The sequence below is a fragment of the Portunus trituberculatus genome, chromosome 41 (genome assembly GCF_017591435.1).
Source record: "Portunus trituberculatus isolate SZX2019 chromosome 41, ASM1759143v1, whole genome shotgun sequence".
Classification (NCBI taxonomy): Eukaryota; Metazoa; Arthropoda; class Malacostraca; order Decapoda; family Portunidae; genus Portunus; species Portunus trituberculatus.
In genome coordinates this window covers 6,837,243-6,859,861 of record NC_059295.1, presented here as the reverse complement: position 1 = coordinate 6,859,861, position 22,619 = coordinate 6,837,243, and the positions used below count along the sequence as shown (strand labels likewise).

General features: G+C 37.1%; 2 protein-coding genes across 2 annotated transcripts in view; one reads left to right on the top strand and one right to left on the bottom strand.

Moving 5' to 3' along the window:
• The window catches only part of LOC123516821 (eukaryotic translation initiation factor 3 subunit A-like), a 29,401-nt gene extending 15,271 nt beyond the window's left edge, over positions 1 to 14,130 (top strand). The window contains exons 9-19 of the mRNA XM_045276529.1: positions 373 to 548; positions 6,822 to 7,007; positions 9,274 to 9,435; positions 9,825 to 10,010; positions 10,644 to 10,820; positions 11,119 to 11,357; positions 11,514 to 11,698; positions 11,807 to 12,040; positions 12,405 to 12,783; positions 13,212 to 13,604; positions 13,804 to 14,130. Coding sequence (XP_045132464.1) covers positions 373 to 548; positions 6,822 to 7,007; positions 9,274 to 9,435; positions 9,825 to 10,010; positions 10,644 to 10,820; positions 11,119 to 11,357; positions 11,514 to 11,698; positions 11,807 to 12,040; positions 12,405 to 12,783; positions 13,212 to 13,604; positions 13,804 to 13,984 — 2,498 coding nt within the window. The 3' untranslated portion in view covers positions 13,985 to 14,130. The remainder of the gene's footprint in view (positions 1 to 372; positions 549 to 6,821; positions 7,008 to 9,273; positions 9,436 to 9,824; positions 10,011 to 10,643; positions 10,821 to 11,118; positions 11,358 to 11,513; positions 11,699 to 11,806; positions 12,041 to 12,404; positions 12,784 to 13,211; positions 13,605 to 13,803) is intronic.
• A 7,190-nt stretch (positions 14,131 to 21,320) lies between these two features.
• LOC123516655 (translation initiation factor IF-2-like) lies at positions 21,321 to 22,409 on the bottom strand. Its single transcript, XM_045276257.1, has one exon. It carries the CDS (start codon positions 22,407 to 22,409, stop codon positions 21,321 to 21,323), a length of 1,089 nt encoding a protein of 362 aa, XP_045132192.1.
• Between the last annotated feature and the right edge of the window lie 210 nt (positions 22,410 to 22,619).

Below are 22,619 nucleotides of genomic sequence, written 5' to 3'. Positions count from 1 at the left end.
TGCTGTTTCTCTCTCTCTCTCTCTCTCTCTCTCTCTCTCTCTCTCTCTCTCTCTCTCTCTCTCTCTCTCTCTCTCTCTCTCTCTCTCCAAAATATGAGGCTGTCATTAATTATGTATTTGTTGAATATTATCCCTTTTGTAGTTGTACGTAGATTTAGTTTATGGTTTTACTTGTTAGAGAATGGGTGTTTCCTTGAATTTTTAACAAGAGTACAGTACTTGGACTAAGCACGAGGTATCAGAGTGGTAATTTTGTGATTATTGTCACGACTGTAATTTACTTCTTTGTCTCCATGTTGGAAAATTTGTTACAGGTAGTGATTGTTTCTGCACTAAATGTCTCCTTTGAGGTTATGCATTTGCCATTCACAGGACTGACCCAGTATGTGCCAGCACTGCAGGAGATGACCATTACACGTCTGGTGAAACAAGTGGCACAGCTGTACCAATCCATCACCTTCAAACGCTTGCTTGAACTCAGTGTCTTTGTCACTGGCTTCCACCTAGAGCGTATTCTTGTTGACCTAGTGCGCCATAATGACCTACAGGTAACAATACATGAAAAATTATGTTGTAATTGTGAACATTTATGAATGACTAATTTTATCTTTGATGCTCTATGATTTTGACATTTATTTGAAGAAAGGGTATGGGATCCAAGTCATTACTTATTGTGGATGATACAGCTCTAATGGCTGACTCAGAAGGGAAGCTGAAAAGACTAGTGGAGGAGTTTGGGTGTATTTGTTGAAGGATGAAGCTGAAAGTGAATGTTGGGAAAAGTAAAGTACAGTCCGCTCTTGATTAACGCGATTTCAATATAACGTGACAATATTTAAGGAGATATGATTAAATGACGTGATTTATTTGGTTTTACATGGATTAACTTGACTTGATGACATTACACACACCCATGCTGCTTCTGGTGGGAACCACACTGAGAAGCTCTGGGCAGTGATCCAAGAAACTTAACAGTAAATGGAGCCACTTTCAGCCACAAAATAGTATCCATCAACATATAGGGTAGCTAGGCTGTTAGTAGAGTGTTAGTAACACCACCTGCTGAAGAGGTGTTACTGTCTTGTATATACAGTAAATAGTCATAAAACATTTTTATGAGCTTTTTACAAGCTTTACCACCAATAAGGGATTGTTTTATGAAGCATTGATTTAAATCTTGCAACATCAAAAACAAAATAGCTGAGTATGAGGCACCACATTTTTTTCTCTGCCGATTGGTGTCGGGTGCTTCTTTTTCTTCTTCTTCTTCTTGTGACCCCTTAAGCTTACTTCGCTTTCACTGCAATATATGCATTTCTGCTCCTCTATTGCTTGCTATAATGGATATCATATCTTTGTATTCATATATGATCTCACCATAAGGATCACTGGGTGGTAGTGAACTAATATTAAAATAACACTTCCCTCTGCATAAACTTTTCTCTTTGTAACTTCATCTGGCAGAGGAGGAGTCAGTGGGGCATGCTATTCTCACATATAGTCAATAAGTGAAGCAAAATTTTGGTATAAGTGAGAATTACATACCCACTGAACCCTCTTCTACCAGATGAAGTTACAAAGAGAAAAGTTCATGTTGAGGGAAGCAGTATTCCAATAGTAGTTCACTATCACTCAGTGCCATCGAGTTATTATAATATAAGAATACAAAGATATGATATCCATTATAGCAGGAAATGAAGGAGCGGAAATGCACATAATGTGGTGAAGCTTAAGGGGTCACAGGAAGAAGTGGGTGACACCAAAATTTTTATAACAACAGTGACACCAGCTGTCCCATGTGTGGAAAACCATTAGAAACTCTGAAATGTTTCCTGTAAGAATCTGCAGGTTTAAGACCTATTAAGGAAAAATATAACATGAAAGAGACGGAGATTAAACCACTTTTTTTTATCTGAGAACAGACAGGACAATATAGTGGAGACAGTGAAAAGGTATACAGAAAATTTGCGATCTTTCAGACAAAAGGTTACTAAAAATAACAGTGTATAATTATCTACAGCCAAAGAAAAGAAAATTAAACATTTAGATGAAAGAACCAATTATAGTAAATGAAAGAAGAAACAACCATTCTATCCAGCTCTGTTGCAAAAGCTATGCTGGAACCTTGAACCCTGATTGGCAGTGGACAAATGTGGCACCACCTCCTCATTTCCGGCTTTGTTTTCAGTGTTCCATGAAAGATTTTACTTTTATATATATATATATATATATATATATATATATATATATATATATATATATATATATATATATATATATATATATATATATATATATCAACAAAATGCCCAAAATTTGCAGACTCTCCCAGTGGCCAGGAATGTAAGCCCACCATTACCATTATTTTCTATGAGAAAATTATGTTTGTATAACGTGACATCTTTAGGAACATAAGCCTCACATTAATCAAGAGTTTACTGTAATTAATTACTAGAGAGAGTGAACAGTCACAGTGGATGGAAGAGTTGAGGAGGAGGAAAATTACTTTGTAAATTGAGATCTTTAGATGTGGGACACTGGGTATGAGTGTAAAGTGGGAGTTAGAGGGAATAGTGATGCTCACTATCCTGCATGGTGCTGAAACATAGGTCTTGGTAGTAGTGGAGAAGAAAGCACTAAATGTAATGGAAACAAAAGTTTTTGAGAAGTATGTGCAGAGTAACATGAAGGAACAGAGAAATGAAGAGATAAGGTGAAATCTGTTTTGAGAGAGTTGCTGGACTGGCAGATAAATGTGTTAAACTCTGTACCAGAGGCTTAAAAACTGTGCATTGCTAATATGCAACGTAGGTCTGCAAGCGGTAACTTGTGTGACTCATTTGTTCAACTAGTGGGGACAGGAATGGTGAAAGGAGCAATAGAACCTCGACAATACAGGATCATTCAGTAGGAGTTAAAAGAAACTAAATATGACGCCTACATAAGTGTCATTGCATATGCTATTGGTGCATCATGACAGCTACGTAGGTGTCATTGTATTGAAGAGGTTAAGATGGTTTGAGTACATTGAGAAAATGGAGGACAAAACTAGTGAAGAAAATGGTATGATGTGTGTGTGTGTGTGTGTGTGTGTGTGTGTGGTAGAAGGTTAAGCAGAAGACTATGCCTAGAGTGGATGAACTAAGTGAAGATCAGAATGGCTGCCTCTAACAAAAATGAATGAAGAGAGTGGTGAGTGCTTGAAAATAGTGCAGCCTCATCAACCACAGGAAATGGGTGTAATCTCACTTTTGGATGTCCTTTGGCTAGTGTATATTAAGATTATTTTACTTATTGAATTATTAATGAAATACCACGGTATTTCATTACTAATTCATTGTCACTCAGTGCCACGGAGTCGAGGTTATCCTCGTGGCATGAGCGTATATGAATACTAAGATATGATACCCATTATAGCAGGCAATAGAGGAATGGAAACAAATATCATGGGAAAGACAATATGCAGGCTAAAAGGGTCACAAGAAGAAGAAGAAGCGGCCAAGTCGCCGCGAGTCTTCCACTTTGTCTGTGGCTCATCTCCTCTCTGCTTTATTTTTTGGTATTCCATTAAGATTACACTTTATGCATTACAAAACAATCCTTTCTTGAGGGCAAGGTTAATAGAAATATTATTTTGTGAACATAAATGCGAGAATGTGAGAGAATTTGTACGTAGCTCCTCTAACTTCCAATGACTCATGACATCATAAAAGTAGTGGTACAACGGTGGCCCAATATGCTGCCAAACGTGTGTGTATATATATATATATATATATATATATATATATATATATATGTGTGTGTGTGTGTGTGTGTGTGTGTGTGTGTGTGTGTGTGTGTGGGACCAGCCCAGAACGCATCCCCCCTATTTCCATTATTTCCTATGGGAAAATTACGTCCGCTTAACGAATTTTCACTCTACGAACAGCTTTGACACCCCCTATCCTGTTTGTTAAGCGGAGTATTACTGTTTACCGTATAACGAGGACTTACTGTACATGCCTATCCAACATCCAATAGCTGTGAGGATCATTATTCATTTTCTTGTTTTTAATTATAATACATTTGTTTTATAGAAGATAATGCTATGAAAATATGTTCAATGATAGATCAATTAACCCCTTCCCGGCGGAGAATCTATATAGAGACGTTTCAAAAATAGGACTTTTGTCGGATCGTCTGTATATGGACACTTGTTCTTATTTTACTGCACTAAGTTGTAGCGTGGTCTATATATGGACAATTCCTTACAAGTAACAAAATTAATAAAATAAATCATTATCTGGCATCTCAAATACCCAATAACTGATCAACATGACCTCTCAAGGCCAGTCACCACTTGTGCTTTGTCGATGGTGAATGTGCTACGCACATAAGCTAATACAGTGGAGACAATACTCAAACTTAATTAATTCCAAATGGCCATTAAAAAGTTTGACTGTTGATGCCTATAAATCAGGTAATTCGTTCCAATCGTAGGAAAACCTCAAGTTTATAAAAATTTCAATGTTTTTTAACAATTTTGATTTGTACATACCATAAGTGAAAGCTGGTGATCGATAATTTAGAAGAGGAGGGTAGAAGGGTGGGAAGGAGGAGGAGGGAGGTGCAAGTTTATAAAAATTTCAATGTTTTTTTTACAATTTTGATTTGTACATACTGTAAGTGAAGGCTGGTGATGGATAACTTAGAAGAGGAGGGTAGAAGGGTGGGGAGGAGGAGGACGGAGGTCACCGGAGGATGAGTCACCATCCATGAAAATGTCTTTAGTAACTTTTCTCTTTATGTGATTCCTGTAAATCCACTAATGGAGTGCTGTGGGTCATTTACACTTGCACTCTCATTAGATTCCTTATTTTCACCACAAATAAGCCTCTTTTGTGTCATTGTAAGTTTCTAAATGAAAAACTGACAACGCAGAAGATTGTTGTTTATCTCAAGACTACGACAGGACTAGGGAAGCACATCGGCATCCGGTATATCGGTATTACAGTAATACCGGTATACTGGTAGTATGGTATTAATGGTATTACCAGTAATACGGTATCGTAATGGTACAGTGGCAGCTGTGAGAAGAGAGATAATGAGCTTTGTATATGACCAAAGTTGCAGCCATTTGATTACCAGATATTTTTATCACTAATTTGTAAATGAAAACTACATATAAAATGCAGGAAAATGTTATTCTGATGACCGAGGCAGCACAAGTCACGACTGGCGGAGGGGAAAGGAGGATGCCAGGGAGCCTTTGTTTACAACCATGGGTGTGGACATTCTTTTTTTTTTTTTTTTTTTTTTTTTTTATCAAACTTCTGTGTTCAGGTATTGAAAAGTTTGAGTATTGAGTCCACTGTACTGGAAATGTTTTGCATTTTTTACACATTTTTTTATTATTGGCCTATCATGTCAGAGAAAGAACTGTACCACACGCCAGCAACATTGCCTAAAAATGAATTGGTACAAAACAAGTACGTATGGGAAAAATACGAAGAAAACTGGAAGTAAATTACATCGAGGTCACATTTCCTGGATATGAGTAACTAAAACTTTCATACAAATATATTGACATATATTATTACCAATTAAACACAAACAACACTTACATATCAATTCAATTGTTTGTTCAGTTTTGTGGCAGAAACTATATATCTGGAGTATGCAGTTGCTGGGAGTAGAGTATATATATATATATATATATATATATATATATATATATATATATATATATATATATTTTTAATTTGTTAGATCATTCGTCTGCCTTGCCACTGGGAAGGGGTTAAAGCTTTTTCAAGACCAGTAAAATCATGAGGCTAGTATTTTATTTGATGGCTCATAAAATGCATCCACTTTTGGCAGACATTGAAATGGAGAAAAAAATAAAAGCAGATTTAATATGAGGTAAAGGATTTCACCTGATATTTGAAGACTCACATGCATTAAGATCTTTATTAGATATCAATATTTTGCATTTAAAAATTTTGATCTTTGCTAGTAGGCTACACACCAATCCTGCTGTGACTTGTGAGATGTAAACATATACCTGGTAGATGGCGTTGGTAGTCTAGTAGGCTACACACCAATCCTGCTGTGACTTGTGAGATGTAAACATATACCTGGTAGATGGCGTTGGTAGTAACTGTGAGAGTCAAAGACTACAGGGCTAATGATCATATTTATTTATTTTTTATTTTTATTTATTTATTTTGTTTATTTATTTATTTATTTATTTATTTATTTATTTATTTATTATTTATTTATTTTAATTTATTTTATTTGTTTATTTTTTTTTTATTACATGTAAGCAAGGTAAGAATGTTAAAAGATAGGTGCAATTTTAATTGCATGAAAGTGTGTCTTGCCTCAAGGAGTAATGGCATCACACTAAAGAACATTGAAGTTTGCCTGTGTCAAGATCAAGATCATTGACACCCACCACGTTTGTTTTGGTTCATACAATACATGGTGCATGGTCACTTGGTAAATTCTTTCTGTTTGGTGTCATTCTGTGTGAACTACCAGTAAATATGACCTATTATATATTGGTACATAGAAAGAAAAAGTTGTTTTATGGTGTAGTACCTATCATCACTGTGTTTACATTGGCAAAGATGTCTAGGTTTGAATTTTTAGCCTGTGTTACAACCAGCTACTGTCTCAGTACTGGACCTTGTCCTCATGGGATGCAGGGTCATTTCCTGAGACTTGTGGAGAAAAAGGTGCATCTGATGAGCCATCAAATACAGCAGTTGTTTCACGCCATACAGGCTCTGGTTGATTTTTTTTTTTTTTTTTTTTACTAACTGTCATTAATTCCACAGATTCGTGTTGACCACAGAAGTGAATGTGTTCACTTTGGTGCCGACCTGAGTGAGTCACAGCGTGAAGATCTTCCTGAGGGACCCATGTTACAGTCTTTGCCCTCTGAGACCATCCGTTGTCAGTTAGTCCAGATGGGTTCAGCACTACAGGCCTGCCTTGACCTCATAGTTCCTGAAAATAGAAAGGTTTGATTTTTTCTTTTTTTATGACAGTTTTGTGTACAGATATAAATCTTTAAACCTATGAAAAGTTTGCAATTTTTATTAACTGTTTGGAAAAATGTTAGTTGTGATTAGAACAGCAGTTGTGGTTAGAACAGCAAAAAGAATGATGTGGGCAAAAAATCAGTCTACAATGGTAAAGTTTGTATTTACCTAGTTGTATTGTACAGGGTTCGAGTGGGGCTCATAGAGTCCTGTCTCCATATTTCCATTTATCTAATTTTTCCTAAAGTTATGCACATTATTTGGTGTAACAACTTCATTATCCAATGCATTCCATTTTTCTATCTTCTTCTGTCAACAGCACCAGGTCGTCTTTGTCTATCTTTTCAATATCATTTACTATCTTATACATTGTTATTAAGTTCCCACGTTTTCTTCTATCTTGTAAGGTTGGCAGTCCCATTTCCTTCAGTCATTCTTCATATGTGAGGTCCTTTAATTCCAGCACCATCTTTGTAGCAATCTTCTGTATCCTTTCCAATTTTCTTGTATCCTTTTTAGAGCTCGGAGACTATACCATTGCTGCATATTCCAGCCTTGGGTGTATCATGCTTGTGATGATTTTTTTCATCAAATCTTTATCCATGTAATGAAATGCCACACTTTTATTAGTCAACATTTTATATGATAGTCTAAATATCTTGCTTAGATGTTTTTCAGGGCTCAAATTTTCCTGTATGATCACTCCAAGATCTTTTTCCTTTTTAGTCTGTGTGTGTGTGTGTGTGTGTATATACTAGTGATCATGAGAGCAAAGAAAAGGAAATGAAATGAAGATTGGTGATATTGGAAGAAAAATGTATAGATTGTGTTTATGGTTTAAGATTATCAGTCTTTTAAGTGATATAATTGTAATTGCTGCAAGAAAAATATATCATCATAGTAAAAGTTTTAAAGAATATTGTGTCCACAGTGTAGATAATGAAAAATGAAAATAAAGACTTAATTGGTAGAATAATGAAGTTTAGAGAGTACAGGTTTCCCTCATTTTACAATTGGGTTATGTTCCTGAAAACCAGAAACCAAATTTCAGGTTCAATAGGATTTAATTTAATGGGGAGAGTAACCTAGGCCTAGCTTATATTGAGAGATAGAGAACACTTTTCTGCACCATCTAAGGAGGTAGTGTTATAAGTTTTTTTTTTTTTTTTTTCCCGAGGTTTCCCATACAGGAAATCCTATGTATACTGGTGAGAAGAGAAAAATAAGCTTCAGTTAAGTTAGCCGGTGTCACTCGGCAGTGTGTCTGGTCATCAATCCATAGCCTTAACCCCTTCAGTACCAGGACACGTTTTCATATTCACTCGTTATTATTTGGCGATATTATACAGCTTGAGAAACATATGTTGGGATTAAGATAGTAAAGACCCCGGCCATTAATCTTTTGACCTCCCCAGATACCTCCTAATGCAAATAAAATTGTGTAATCATATCCAAAAATCAATGTAAAATTATGTCTCTACTGAAGGGGTTAAGAGTCTCTTATTTCCTCCATTATAGGCTCCTTCTTCCTCATTAGCATCTTTGCCATTAATGTAGAAGCTGTGTCACTCACACTTGCTACTTATTTGGTGACAGTAAAGACTGGATTGGGAGAACTGCAGGCTTCTGGCAAAGAAGTTGGCCTTTCACCTCCCTCATGGCATTTAACAATTTCAAGCTTTTTTCTATAAAGATAACCTTTCCCTTGGTCTTTTGTCCTTCAATTCACCAGTACTAAAAAATGTGTTGCAGGCCACTTGTATCATGTGTAATACCCAAATATGAATGTGAATTTTAGCAAAAGAAATACTGGCAACTGAACACAACTAAAAGATTGATCTTGATCTTGATGTTACAGTTGGCTTGGGATCATTCCAAAGCCAAGGCTTTGGATCAGCAACTCTTGTAGTTGACAGAGAAAAGCCAACCAGGAAAAATGAGCAGTATCCTGCTCACTACTTATCCCTACATCTAGTGGGAATGAGTTTCGATGGGTGGCAATATGATTGCAATGTTTGTTTACATTCTGCGGATTGATTAAAACTCAGATGCATGAGCCAGACAATGGAAAACAAGCGAGTGGACATAATTCATAACGATTGGAAATTTGAAATATTGAATAACGAGGCATCAAATAGCGAGGGAAACCTGTATTGGCAATACTACAGTAATTTGTTGTACTTGCTTATAATGTTTTTGAGGTCACTTGTTACTGGTTTGATTTTCTTTTTAATTTTTCCTGCAGAAAGAGATGGAGCCAATGAGAGCCCAGACTATCCAGTTCTACCAGCAGACCAAGCAGCGTGAGCACATCAAGATCCTTCAGCGCCAGCACATCATTGAAGAAAGGAAAGAAATGTTAGAAAACCAAAATTTGGAGCGTGAGGAGTCCATCAGGAGGGCTCAGGTATAGGATACTTTTACCTTATCACAAGGGAATGACTCATTTGATCATATTCTTTGCTTCTCATCGTAGTTTGTAGTTTTGTCCTAATTCTGATATTGAAGATATTTTCTGATAACTGCCCTATAGTATAGGGATTTGTGTTCAGCTCAATTCAGAGTTTTAAAAGTTGTAATTCTCAGTTACCCTGAGTTGAGTTCAATTTATTTCTTTACATAGTCATCATTTATGTAATAAAAAATTGTTATGATTATTCAAGCAAGTGGTAGTGTAAACCCAGAAGTCCTACCCTCTAAAATGTGTGGTGATCTGAAGCCTTGAGGTTTGAGATGCCATGTCTAGTGAAAGGAGCTAATAGTAATCATACTTAGTTTTGTTTTGTTTCTTGATAGGAAGAGCAGCTGAAAAAGCAAAAGGAGGAAGAACAGCAGCGCTTAGAACGAGAAGCCAGTCGGCGAGAGAAAGCCCGACAAGAAGAACAGCTCAAGCAGATTCAAACCAAACAAATCAAAGACCGGCTGTCACAGATTGCGCAGACCTCCTATGGGCAGAAAATGATGGAAAAGTTTGATGAAGAGGTAATTGTTTTTCAGACCTTATTTCTGTTTTCATCTCAAGGAGCAATTATAATAAGATTATTCTAAAGTCCTCCTTTCATTTGATTTCTTGCTACATTCAAGACTTGCAGCAAAATGGCTAGTGAAACAGCTCTCTTCAATTATGTTACGAGACATTCCCATGACTGTATAAGCTTGGTGGTAGATTTATATGTGGTTGCATGCCTTACAAATAAGTTAGAAGAATACTACCAGAGTATTCCTTGCACATCAAAATATATGACTGAAAGGAAATGAGGAAACTTCCTCCTCTGTATCTTTACTCCTACCATGAGACAAGATGTGTTCTGTTTTCTTAACTATCCTATTTAAAGAGGATCTTAACTTGATATATTGACAAATAGCAAAGGATAGTTAGAGTTAGTTACAGATAGTATTGACCAGGTTTCTGATTCTTAAACAACTAGTAGGGGGAATTAGGAAGGTTTAAAGGAAGGAAACTGATACTGAATGAAGATCTAGTTATGTTTTACATATTTAGTGTAATATATCTATGGATAAAGATATGGCTGTAAAGTGTACAATGAAATAACTTAGAACATGCTGAATGAAGTGCCAATTATTTTTAAAGTAATATAATTTTCAATTATTTAGGAGCTGCTGAATCTTGGAGCAGAGGAAATTCTCCAAAGACAGGTGGAGGAGCTTGAAAAGGAACGCAAGGAACTCCAGCAGCGACTCAAGGCACAGGAGAAGAAGGTTGATTACTTTGAGAGGGCAAAGAGGCTGGTTGAGATACCACTCTTAAAGAAGATGTTGGAAGAAGAAAAGGTATTTGATGCATCTATGCTATTGCTGTTTGAAAGAGCTCTTAGAATTCTAAGTTGTGCATGATTAATTTTTTTTCAATAAAACATACAGAACATAAATCTAGAACCCACAATTGTTTAGGTTTTCAGGTTATGTCAAGTCAGAAGTAGAGGAAATGGGGTATAGTGTAATCTTACTAATACCAAAATTTGAATTGGGTTGAATTTTTTAGACAGGCATAAGAATTTTATCTTGATTATACTTTTTTTCATTTATTAATGTCTTCAGATATGTTCACTTGTTACTATTTGTGCTTCAGGAAAAGGACAAAGATTTTTGGCAATCACAAGAAGAGGAACGTGTAAAGAAGCTAGTTGAAGAGCACCAGGTAAGTTTGGAGCACAGTAGGCGCCTCAAACTCATGCATTCAGACCGCACTGACTTCCTGAATCAGTTGAAGTCATCTCGTCGCTCTGAGATTGAAAAGAAGCTCAACGATTTCAATGCACGTTTGGAGGTGGAGCGTAAGAAGCGACTCGCTGAGAGGAAAGAGCAAAGGTACCTAATCTGTCATTGATAAAAGTACTTTTAAATAATTTTCAAAGTAAAGCTAAATATCATATGCAGTACACATTCATTAAACTTATCCTTTCCATTTATGCATTAAATAATTTTAATTTTGAAAACTGGGAAATGAAACCATTGCTGTTCCAGGCGGCGTGAACGTCGTGAGACTTACTTCCGTATTAAGGCTGAGGAAGAGCAGCAGAGAAGAGATGAAGAGCTGAAGAAAGCCAGGGAGGAAAAAGAAAGACTGGAGAGAGAGCAGAGGGAAAAGGAGGAGCAAGAATACATGGAGAGGAAAGCACAGTGGGACAGGCAGGCAGAGGCACAGAGAGGTGTGTTTAGTTTCCAGTGTTTAAACATACATTCAGGTTTTTAATGTGATATCACTATTTTCTTCTTACATCCTTGCAAACTTACAATCCTTCACTGTTGATTTACAGAACGCATGAGAGTCATAGAGGAGAAGCAGAAGTTGGATGCCACACGCTGGGCAAACGTATCTGCAAATGAGGAACGGAGTTGGCGGTCACGTACCCGGGATGAGCCAAAGGAGGAGACCGCTCCCGCTCCTAAAGAGGAGGAGGAAGATGAAGAAGAGGAAGCTGGTGATGAAGGTGATCAAAGCACCAGTCAAGTTTCCAATGAGCGTTCAGATGTCTGGAGGCCTGGCGGAGGTGAGTATTTAATGAAAGACTATGATGAGGCTATGCAAATATGTTCTCAAAAAACATTGTATAAACACCTAGTAATTTCTCTCTCTCTCTCTCTCTCTCTCTCTCTCTCTCTCTCTCTCTCTCTCTCTCTCTCTCTCTCTCTCTCTCTCTCTCATATCTGATGATATCTAGAGGAAAAGTATCAAAATCACATGCATATTGATGTTTTCATTAAAGAAAGAAATACATCAAGTATTTTTTTAGGAAGAAAGCCATTATTAAGGTGTTGCCTTAAAGAAGTAAATGACCAGTGTTTTATTCAGAAACTCACTCACATAGTTATAGACATTTACAAGAAATTAACTGACATCCCAACCACTCACAGGGTCATGGCGAGAGAAGGAACGTGAGAAGCTGGATGCCTGGCGAAAGAAGGAAGAAGATGAGGTGGAAGAAGAGCCTGTCCGAGAACCCCGGGACCGTGGCAACAGAGACATTAGGAGGGATGAACCAATGCCGCCTCCCCGAGACCGTGGCAATAGGGACATCAGGCGCGATGAGCCTCCGAGAGATTTCCGGCGAGAAAGGGACGATCGCATGGGCTTTGGTGGCCGAGACAGGGATGACCGCTTTGGAAGAGATCGTGATGATCGCTTTGGGAGAGATAGAGAGGATCGATTTGGAAGAGATCGTGAGGATCGGGATCGGGACAGTCGTTTTGGGAGCAGGGATGAACGTGGCAACTTTGGAAGCAGAGATGACAGGTATGTCGTTTCTTATCAGCTGTTCAGTTGAAAGTAATACAGGATGGTAGTTACATTATAGTATCTTAAGTCTCTCATAGATTTACAATTATCTAGCATCAGCCTGTGAATAAAGTGAGCAGTATAAGATTTAGAATGAACCAAGTGAGAATGGTTTTGGTAGGAATAAGCTGCATGCTTTTATGTAGTTCACCTGGAATGAATACAAAATGATAACTAAAGCAGACAATTTAAAATGGCACTCAGCTGGTTTTAGAATCTAACACTGGGAGAATGACCACAGAATATTTTATGGAAACTGACAGTAACTCATTCGTTAAAGGAAAATTTTGTTATGGATAATAGTGTGATAGTTATCAGTTTCCTTATCCCTATTTTCCAGTAATTGATGTTATTCTCCACATTTTAATAATCTGCATGTCATGTAGGGAGAGTGACTGGCGCCGAGGACCTGCAAGATCTGACAGAGACTTTGGTGGACGTGGGGACCGTGATCGTGACTTTGGCCGAGGAGGGGACAGAGACTTCGGCAGAGGAGACAGAGACCGTGATCGTGATTTTGGCCGAGGAGGAGACAGAGACCGTGACTTTGGCCGGGGAGGAGACCGTGACAGGGACTTTGGTCGAGGAGACCGTGACAGGGACTTCGGCCGAGGAGACAGGGATAGAGAGTTTGGAGGGCGGCGTGACATGGGAAGAGATGACCGTGACCGTGACCGATTTGGAGGTCGCCGAATGGAGATGGATGATCGCCGTGGCCCTACACGTGCTGATGAAGGTGGCTCCTGGCGGTCTGCTGGACCACCAGCAATGAGAGAAAGGTGAGTATCAAGTTATGTGTTCCTTTCATTAGTACTTTCCTTAATCCATCATTTCTTAAATCTCCACAACAGATATTCTTCAGCATCAGTGGCATTATTTCATAGGTTGTGTTATATGCATGTTCAGGCACAATTTCATGATGAATGTGAAAAATTTTATTTGTATTATCATTTCTCTAATTGTGTTTACTCTATATAGACCTCGTACTGAGGATCGAGATAGGCGTCCTCCTCCTTCGGATGACCGTCGTGATGACAGGCCACGGCAAAATGCCTGGCGTACCCGGGAAGAACCCAGGAAAGAGGACCCTCCAGAGGAAAGGTCTCGACATCCTCGGGAGGTGACAGATGAGGATGGCTGGACCACTGTCAGGCGCTGAGCTCACAGTTTACAGTGTTAATTTCATCTGGAATGGTGATGGGTTCCTCTGGTATTAGGATGGTCTCTTGAGTCTTTTTTATATTGTCATTGGATGGAAAACATTGTTATATTCTGATAATTTAATATTAAAGAAAAAGTAAAGCCGAAATACTGCGGTGCTACCATTACATAGAAGAAAGGATGAGTATCTGACATGATTTTTTCTCTCTCTCTCTCTCTCTCTCTCTCTCTCTCTCTCTCTCTCTCTCTCTCTCTCTCTCTCTCTCTCTCTCTCTCTCTCTCTCTCTCTCTCTCTCTCTCTCTCTCTATATATATATATATATATATATATATATATATATATATATATATATATATATATATATATATATATATATATATATATATATATATATATATATATATATATATATATATATATATATATATATATATATATATATATATATATATATATATATATATATATATATATATATATATATATATATATATATATATATATATATATATATATATATATATATATATATATATATATATATATATATATATATATATATATATATATATATATATATATATATATATATATATATATATATATATATATATATATATATATATATATATATATATATATATATATATATATATATATATATATATATATATATATATATATATATATATATATATATATATATATATATATATATATATATATATATATATATATATATATATATATATATATATATATATATATATATATATATATATATATATATATATATATATATATATATATATATATATATATATATATATATATATATATATATATATATATATATATATATATATATATATATATATATATATATATATATATATATATATATATATATATATATATATATATATATATATATATATATATATATATATATATATATATATATATATATATATATATATATATATATATATATATATATATATATATATATATATATATATATATATATATATATATATATATATATATATATATATATATATATATATATATATATATATATATATATATATATATATATATATATATATATATATATATATATATATATATATATATATATATATATATATATATATATATATATATATATATATATATATATATATATATATATATATATATATATATATATATATATATATATATATATATATATATATATATATATATATATATATATATATATATATATATATATATATATATATATATATATATATATATATATATATATATATATATATATATATATATATATATATATATATATATATATATATATATATATATATATATATATATATATATATATATATATATATATATATATATATATATATATATATATATATATATATATATATATATATATATATATATATATATATATATATATATATATATATATATATATATATATATATATATATATATATATATATATATATATATATATATATATATATATATATATATATATATATATATATATATATATATATATATATATATATATATATATATATATATATATATATATATATATATATATATATATATATATATATATATATATATATATATATATATATATATATATATATATATATATATATATATATATATATATATATATATATATATATATATATATATATATATATATATATATATATATATATATATATATATATATATATATATATATATATATATATATATATATATATATATATATATATATATATATATATATATATATATATATATATATATATATATATATATATATATATATATATATATATATATATATATATATATATATATATATATATATATATATATATATATATATATATATATATATATATATATATATATATATATATATATATATATATATATATATATATATATATATATATATATATATATATATATATATATATATATATATATATATATATATATATATATATATATATATATATATATATATATATATATATATATATATATATATATATATATATATATATATATATATATATATATATATATATATATATATATATATATATATATATATATATATATATATATATATATATATATATATATATATATATATATATATATATATATATATATATATATATATATATATATATATATATATATATATATATATATATATATATATATATATATATATATATATATATATATATATATATATATATATATATATATATATATATTTTTTTTTTTTTTTTTTTTATCAAACTAGACATTTCATATGGTGACTTTTTAAGATTATGGGTGGCCTGCAGTTAATATTTCTTCTTAAGTGTGAATCCCATATCCCTTTAATAATTAAGATTACTTCTTATATACTTTACATTGCAGTAGTTGCTAATTCCATTGATTGTGATGGAAACTAAAAAGAAGAGAAAATACAGGCTTTCTTCAGATCTTTTAAATCTATATTAAGTAAGCATCTACTATATATTTAACTGCATAAACTTGTATAAGCTTTTGTAATGATATTTTTTTGGGACAGTTTGGGTAAAATGTAGATATCCATCCATGTGTATAAGTAGGACAAATGTGTATTATTGGTTTTCTTTGACTCCACAGAGGTTTTATAAGCAATATGATGGAGTCAATTGTGTGAAGGTTCTTGAATTGATGGTAATTGTTGGTTTACTGCCATAAGTAAGTGATGAACCTTGCTTTGTACAGCTTGAAAATGTTGTAGTGGTCATTAAATTGATAATAAATGGTAGTGGTCCCAATTGATTTTGCCCTTCACTCCTGTTTGAGTAATACATACACAGCAAGAGACTCCATTTACTCCTGTTCTCGTGTTTCTCTGTGCCATTATTTTATCCTTCAAATTTTAAGGAGTAATCCTCCATAATCTATAGTTTAACCAGATGACTTAAACTAGCATTGCAGTTACAATGGTTGGCGTGTAAGTTTTCTTGTTCTGAGTTAACCTTTTTGTGCCAGAAGGACATTAGATATTATTTATTTGCCTCAGTACGAGTACTCGTGAAAACCCACTATCCTCTCCAGTGCTATTGATCAGAATAGCTTGTCATTCTTAAACAGACTTTACCATACTTTATAAACATGTACCCTGCTGATGTCATCTTATTTAGATTTGGTATGAAAGCTCGGACAGAAAAATAACTGAAGAAATACTTTAGCAGAACAATATTGATGCATCCTGTGCAAGGAAAAAAAAGAAAGGATGTGGTATTGAGTTATAGATAGTGGGACCGATCGCGATCTGCTATGTAAGTGCCTTCAACCGCCAGATGGGTTAATTATTTCACAGCAAGTTGGTCAACTGGAACGTACTTTTCTGCACGTTTTGTGAATATTAAATGGTTTAATAAAATAGTTATAATCTTTCTAAGAATGTACTCGTGGCATATAAGCTAAAAAAGTGGAAATGTTTATATATATGTCGAGCGCTCTTCTTTACCATCTCCATTTCTGGGACAAAAAATAGAAAAGATCATTAATAGGTAAAGCGTAGTTTTAATCCCTTTTTCTTTCCATAAAATTAATATGAATTATATTCATACAGAAAATCACAACAATTAATAGTCTTAAGAAATTAACAGTATAGAGGATATTGTCTAACATGCACCGAGATTGTTCTATCGAAACGTAAACAAATCTAGCGTGTTAAGAGCCATCGCCACACTCGCTACACAACGACTTCACTATGGATAACACTATGGATATTAGTGAGGATGAACTTAGAAAATGGACAGTGCCAACTCTGAGAAACTTTCTGAGATCAAAAGGCATACCAAGTTCGCTTGTTGTGATTCAGTTAGGAAAATTCGGTTTCGGTAATGTTGGCCAGGTTATTTCGGCACAGACTCCGAAAATTGTTTTTTATAAATGCTACTCAGTGATATTTGCTCTACGCTTTTTGAGTGGAGCATTATCCTATGCAGAAACTCTGACAATTTTGTGATAAGGTATATATGCACTATTAGACTTACAAAAAATATTTTGATGGGACACTGGTACATCCATACTTTGCACCATTAGGAACATATATTTGCATATTTTTATGTCATTTTCAATCAGACACATAGATAAATAACCAAACGTTTATATTATGAGGTATGTAGGCATGAATATCTGTATATATATTTTTTTAATAGGGCTTCCACAAGAGCGACAGTTCAGCGCGATAGGCAGGACCAACTTGTGAATCAAACCAGCTGGCGAACAATGAAAACTACACAGATAGCGATTGGTGCCGTTCGGGAGGCTTTTGGTGTCAGCCGTCGCCTGAGCGCCCTGTCGGCTGTCTCACTGCTTAAGAGCCTTATGAGCAGTCGAGAGAGATTGGCCAAGGCATTAGAGGTGGCGCAGGCCCACCTGTGTAAAGCCCAGCAGATTATGAAGGGGTATTATGACCGAAGGGCCGAGTATCGGAGTTTTGCCCCTGGAGATGAAGTGCTCTGCTGTTACTACTTCAGGGCCAGCCGCTTGCTGTCCGCTATAGTGGCCCCTATGTTATAGAGAAGAAGGTAGGTGACCTCGACTACCTGGTGGTCACTCCTGACCGGCGCAAGAGGGCTCAGCTATGTCACGTTAACATGCTGAAGCCCTATTTTCGTTCTACTAGCCAGAAGGGCTCTTTTAGTTCTGCCGTGCAAGAGGCATCTTCAGTTTTATTTTTCTGCCGGGAGGGAGAGGCTCCAGAAGTTATTGGGCCTGAACCTGTTGTTCCTACAGGGCAGTGGGAACGGAATAGCCTCCATCTCTTGAAAGAGAAGGTTGAACATTTAGGGGATCAGCAAGATGAGTTGCTTCGGCGGCTGAGGAAGTACTCTTCAGTGTTTAGCAGTGTCCCGGGCAGGACACAGTTGATAGAACATGATATTGATGTTGGGGACGAAAAGCCTGTCAAATGGCCCCCATACCGAGTGAGCCCAGGAGTACAATGTCATAGTAAGACATATAAAAGGAGCAGACAACGTTGTGGCCGATTGTCTGTCCCGGGGCCATTCCCTTTAATCAGTTCCATGCCTGTTAAAAATTTTGAAAATGTTTTGTTTCCAAATTTTTTCTTTTAAGGGAGGGCGTGTGAGGGCACCGCATTATTTCCCCTTTATTTAATTATATTATATGCGTAGCCTATGGCCACCCAGCGCGGGCCCCTCGGGCTGTTCTTTTGAGCAGACAACCCGTAACCCTCTCCCTGTTTCTCGTTGTCTTGCGAGCGACTCAGTACCAGTAGTCTTCAGCGGAGGTGGCTGCACTCTCGTGGTCTGGCACAGGATAGGAGATTCGTGTTGCTGGGCTTCTAGGTGCTCACTAGTCATCGGTCTGGGAGTTGTGCCCTCCTTGAGTAGCTGGCTTGTTACTGGTAGACCGTGGCTGTGTAGGACAACGGGCTTGTTGTCCTGAGGAAAAGTGTGGCCGGTTGGGGCTGCATTTCTCGTGCGTTCGTCCACTCGGGTGTGGCGACGCGGAGGAACTCGTAATTGTTTCGTCCCGTTGTTGCTGTTGGTGACTGTAGTCACCAGTAGGGTTTGGTGGGCGGCTGTGTGCCCCATCATCTTTTGTGTAGTATCAGTAGTATACTGTATTGTAGTGGTTGTAGCCACGCACGCTATTGAAAGCTGAGAGGCTTCATGTCGGCCAGTGGTGCGTAGTCTCGTCCGCCAGACTTGTCTGTGACGAGTATCTGGACTCTGTGTGGCTGTTGTCACCCGTAGGTGGTGTCTGGGCTTGTGTGTACACCACCGGATGTGCTGTACACATCATATATTGTAGTAGTCGTAGGCTAGGGGTGTCAGTCTGACAGGTGTTAGGAAGCACTTGTCGTAGTAGGATAGTATAGTAATATACTGCGCGTGTTGTCCCAGTCTGTGATTTATCACAGTCTGTGGACAAGGCGTGGAGAGGCATTAATACTTCATAGAGAAGTGGGTGGAATTGTCCTTGTGGGCGGTTTCTCTAGGGGGTATTAAGGCCTCGCCCTGTTACACATAACATCTACCATTTATAAATTCTACTTGGTTGGGTACAGGAGGAGAAGGAGTTGCTAAGGAGATTCCCTTACAGTGGGGGAAGTTATACACTGTTGGCGACCTTGAAAGAACCTGAGTGTTACGGCTGCTGTGAGTTATAGTAGTGGGGACTCTGTGGAGTTATATTCCCCACTAACTGTACCATAACAAAGCTGGCGATTTTGCCAGGATAACACTCTAGTGAGCTGTAGCAGTTAACCGCAGCCGTGGCGTACGTAACAATATATATATATATATATATATATATATATATATATATATATATATATATATATATATATATATATCAAGGATACATGCATAATGATATACAACATAAAATATATAATACAGTCACATCATATAGAAGAACACGAGAGAGAGAGAGAGAGAGAGAGAGAGAATAAGGAATGGTGGCTCTACCTGTCACATCTTGTCCACTGAGACGCCTTGCCTGGGGGCCACTGATCTCTCTCTCTCTCTCTCTCTCTCTCTCTCTCTCTCTCTCTCTCTCTCTAACGCGAGAGCCTTGTCGTCGTCATGCACATAGATAGTAAGAAATGTCAAGCTTTCTGATCCCAGCAAGAAAGTAAAGCTGACACTATATGAAAAGAAAACAAGCCATCTTCTTTTGAAAAATGACCCCTCAAAAGAAATTTAAGAGAAAGCCTACAAAGGTCACGTCATATATAGGTTCACGTGCAATTCCTACGTCTGACCTTCCACCTCGCATCAGGAGCACCGAAAAAAAAAAAAACTTCTGATTGATTGATTGATAGCTTTATTGTAACAGTGTATACAACAAGGGAGGAGGTCGGGTCATGCCGACCACCCTAAAGATGGGACAAAAAGGTTTTAAGAGTGCGTCAGGAGGCGGAGGTGAAGCACGTCCAGCCACACGCCTGGCACCGCAGCGTCCTTACTCTTCTGCACCGCCAACCTGGGACAGCGATACCTGCTGGTGCACCCAAGCGAGCCCTTCGGTCACAGCGGCGAGCTCGGCCTTCTGCCGGTCCAGTGTCCGAGCAGCACTGGGTACCTACTCCTCCTCATCCGTGTCCATGTCATTACAATCCAATACCAGGTCCACCTCTACAGAGGGGGACCCAGACCGCGGAGACGTGTGGTCAGGCACAGACGGGCTGGGCCGGGGCCGGCGGGAGCGGTGGCTGTACTAGGGCCGGTGGCTGGACTCACCGGGGCCGAGAACTAGCCGGCACACCCTGGGGCTGGGTATCAGGGGCAGACTGGGGCAAAGGATGTACCGGGACAGACACTGGCTGGGGCCGCGGGCTGGCTGGCGCACTCTGGAGCTTGTTATCTGGGGCAGGCTGGACCCTAGCAAACACTGGTTGGGGCCGGGGACTGGCCGGCACACTCTGGGGCTGGTTCTTGCGGGCAGGTTGGGACACTGGCTGGACAGGGCCGGGCATTGGTTGGGGCGGAGGGCTCGCTGCGTCCCGCTGTCGCTCCAAGGCAGTGACCCTCACACGCAAGTCCCTGACCTCGGCCCGGATTTCCAGCAGGAGCTGCACCACGTCCTGGAGAATCGCAGGCACGCCAGCAGCCTGCGATGCGGGGGCTGCACCCTCAGCCCCTACCACAACAGCATAGTAAGGGGCAGTCCTAGGTGGCACAGGGACAGATGGCCGTGTGGCAGGGACGGGAGGGTGAGCCATCCCAGACTGGGCTGGGGCAGCTGCGCCAGGCAGGGGCGGAAATGCTGATGGCTGGGCGGCTGGCAGAGGCAGAGCAGGGAAGTCGTACCAGGACAGGGTGCCATTTGCCCAAGCATTGTGTTGCGAAGCTGGGGCGGGCCGGAAAAACCACCCTGGAGGGGCCGACAGTGGTGCCCGGGATCTGTGGCTCCCTGACGGGCCTGGGCCGAACAGGGCAGCGGCGCGAAGAGGCGTTGTGGTCGTCCCCCCAGTTGAAGCACAGCAGGACGACTCTGGTGCCAGCACGTATCTTCTCCAGGCAGCGGGAGGAAGGATGACCCTCTCAGAACAGTACCTGCAGCGCGGCGCCAACTTGCACTTCCAGCTCTGATGCCCGAACCGACAGCAGTGGCCGCACAGGTCAGGCTCAGGGATGTACAGGCCCACGCAGAAACGGCCCAGGCCGTGGAGGTGCACCGAGCTGGCCACGGCCCCTTCAACGAGACCAAGGAGCTGAGGGCGTGGTTCACCTGCGACGACGCGCCTCTTGAGCCAAAGGAAGGCCTCTGGCCTGGAGAGTAGGTCAACATTGATGGCAGTAGACACGCCATGAACGATGACCATCTACTGCCGGGCGTCAGGGTACGTTGGGGTCATGGTGAGGCCGAGGAAGCCCTCCTTTACCAACATGTCGTATGCTGCCGACCGAAGGTTGACCGTCAGGTACGGTCTGCACCTACATTCCTTCATGAGTGGTTCCAAGGACGGGTGCTATCTAAAAGAACGGCATATAACCAGTATCACAGGAGAAATGCTGGAAGTCAACACGGGATC

Coding starts and splice junctions, on each gene's coding strand:
- LOC123516655 (XM_045276257.1), bottom strand. CDS start 22,409: ATGGTCATCGTTCATGGCGTGTCTACTGCCATCAATGTTGACCTACTC.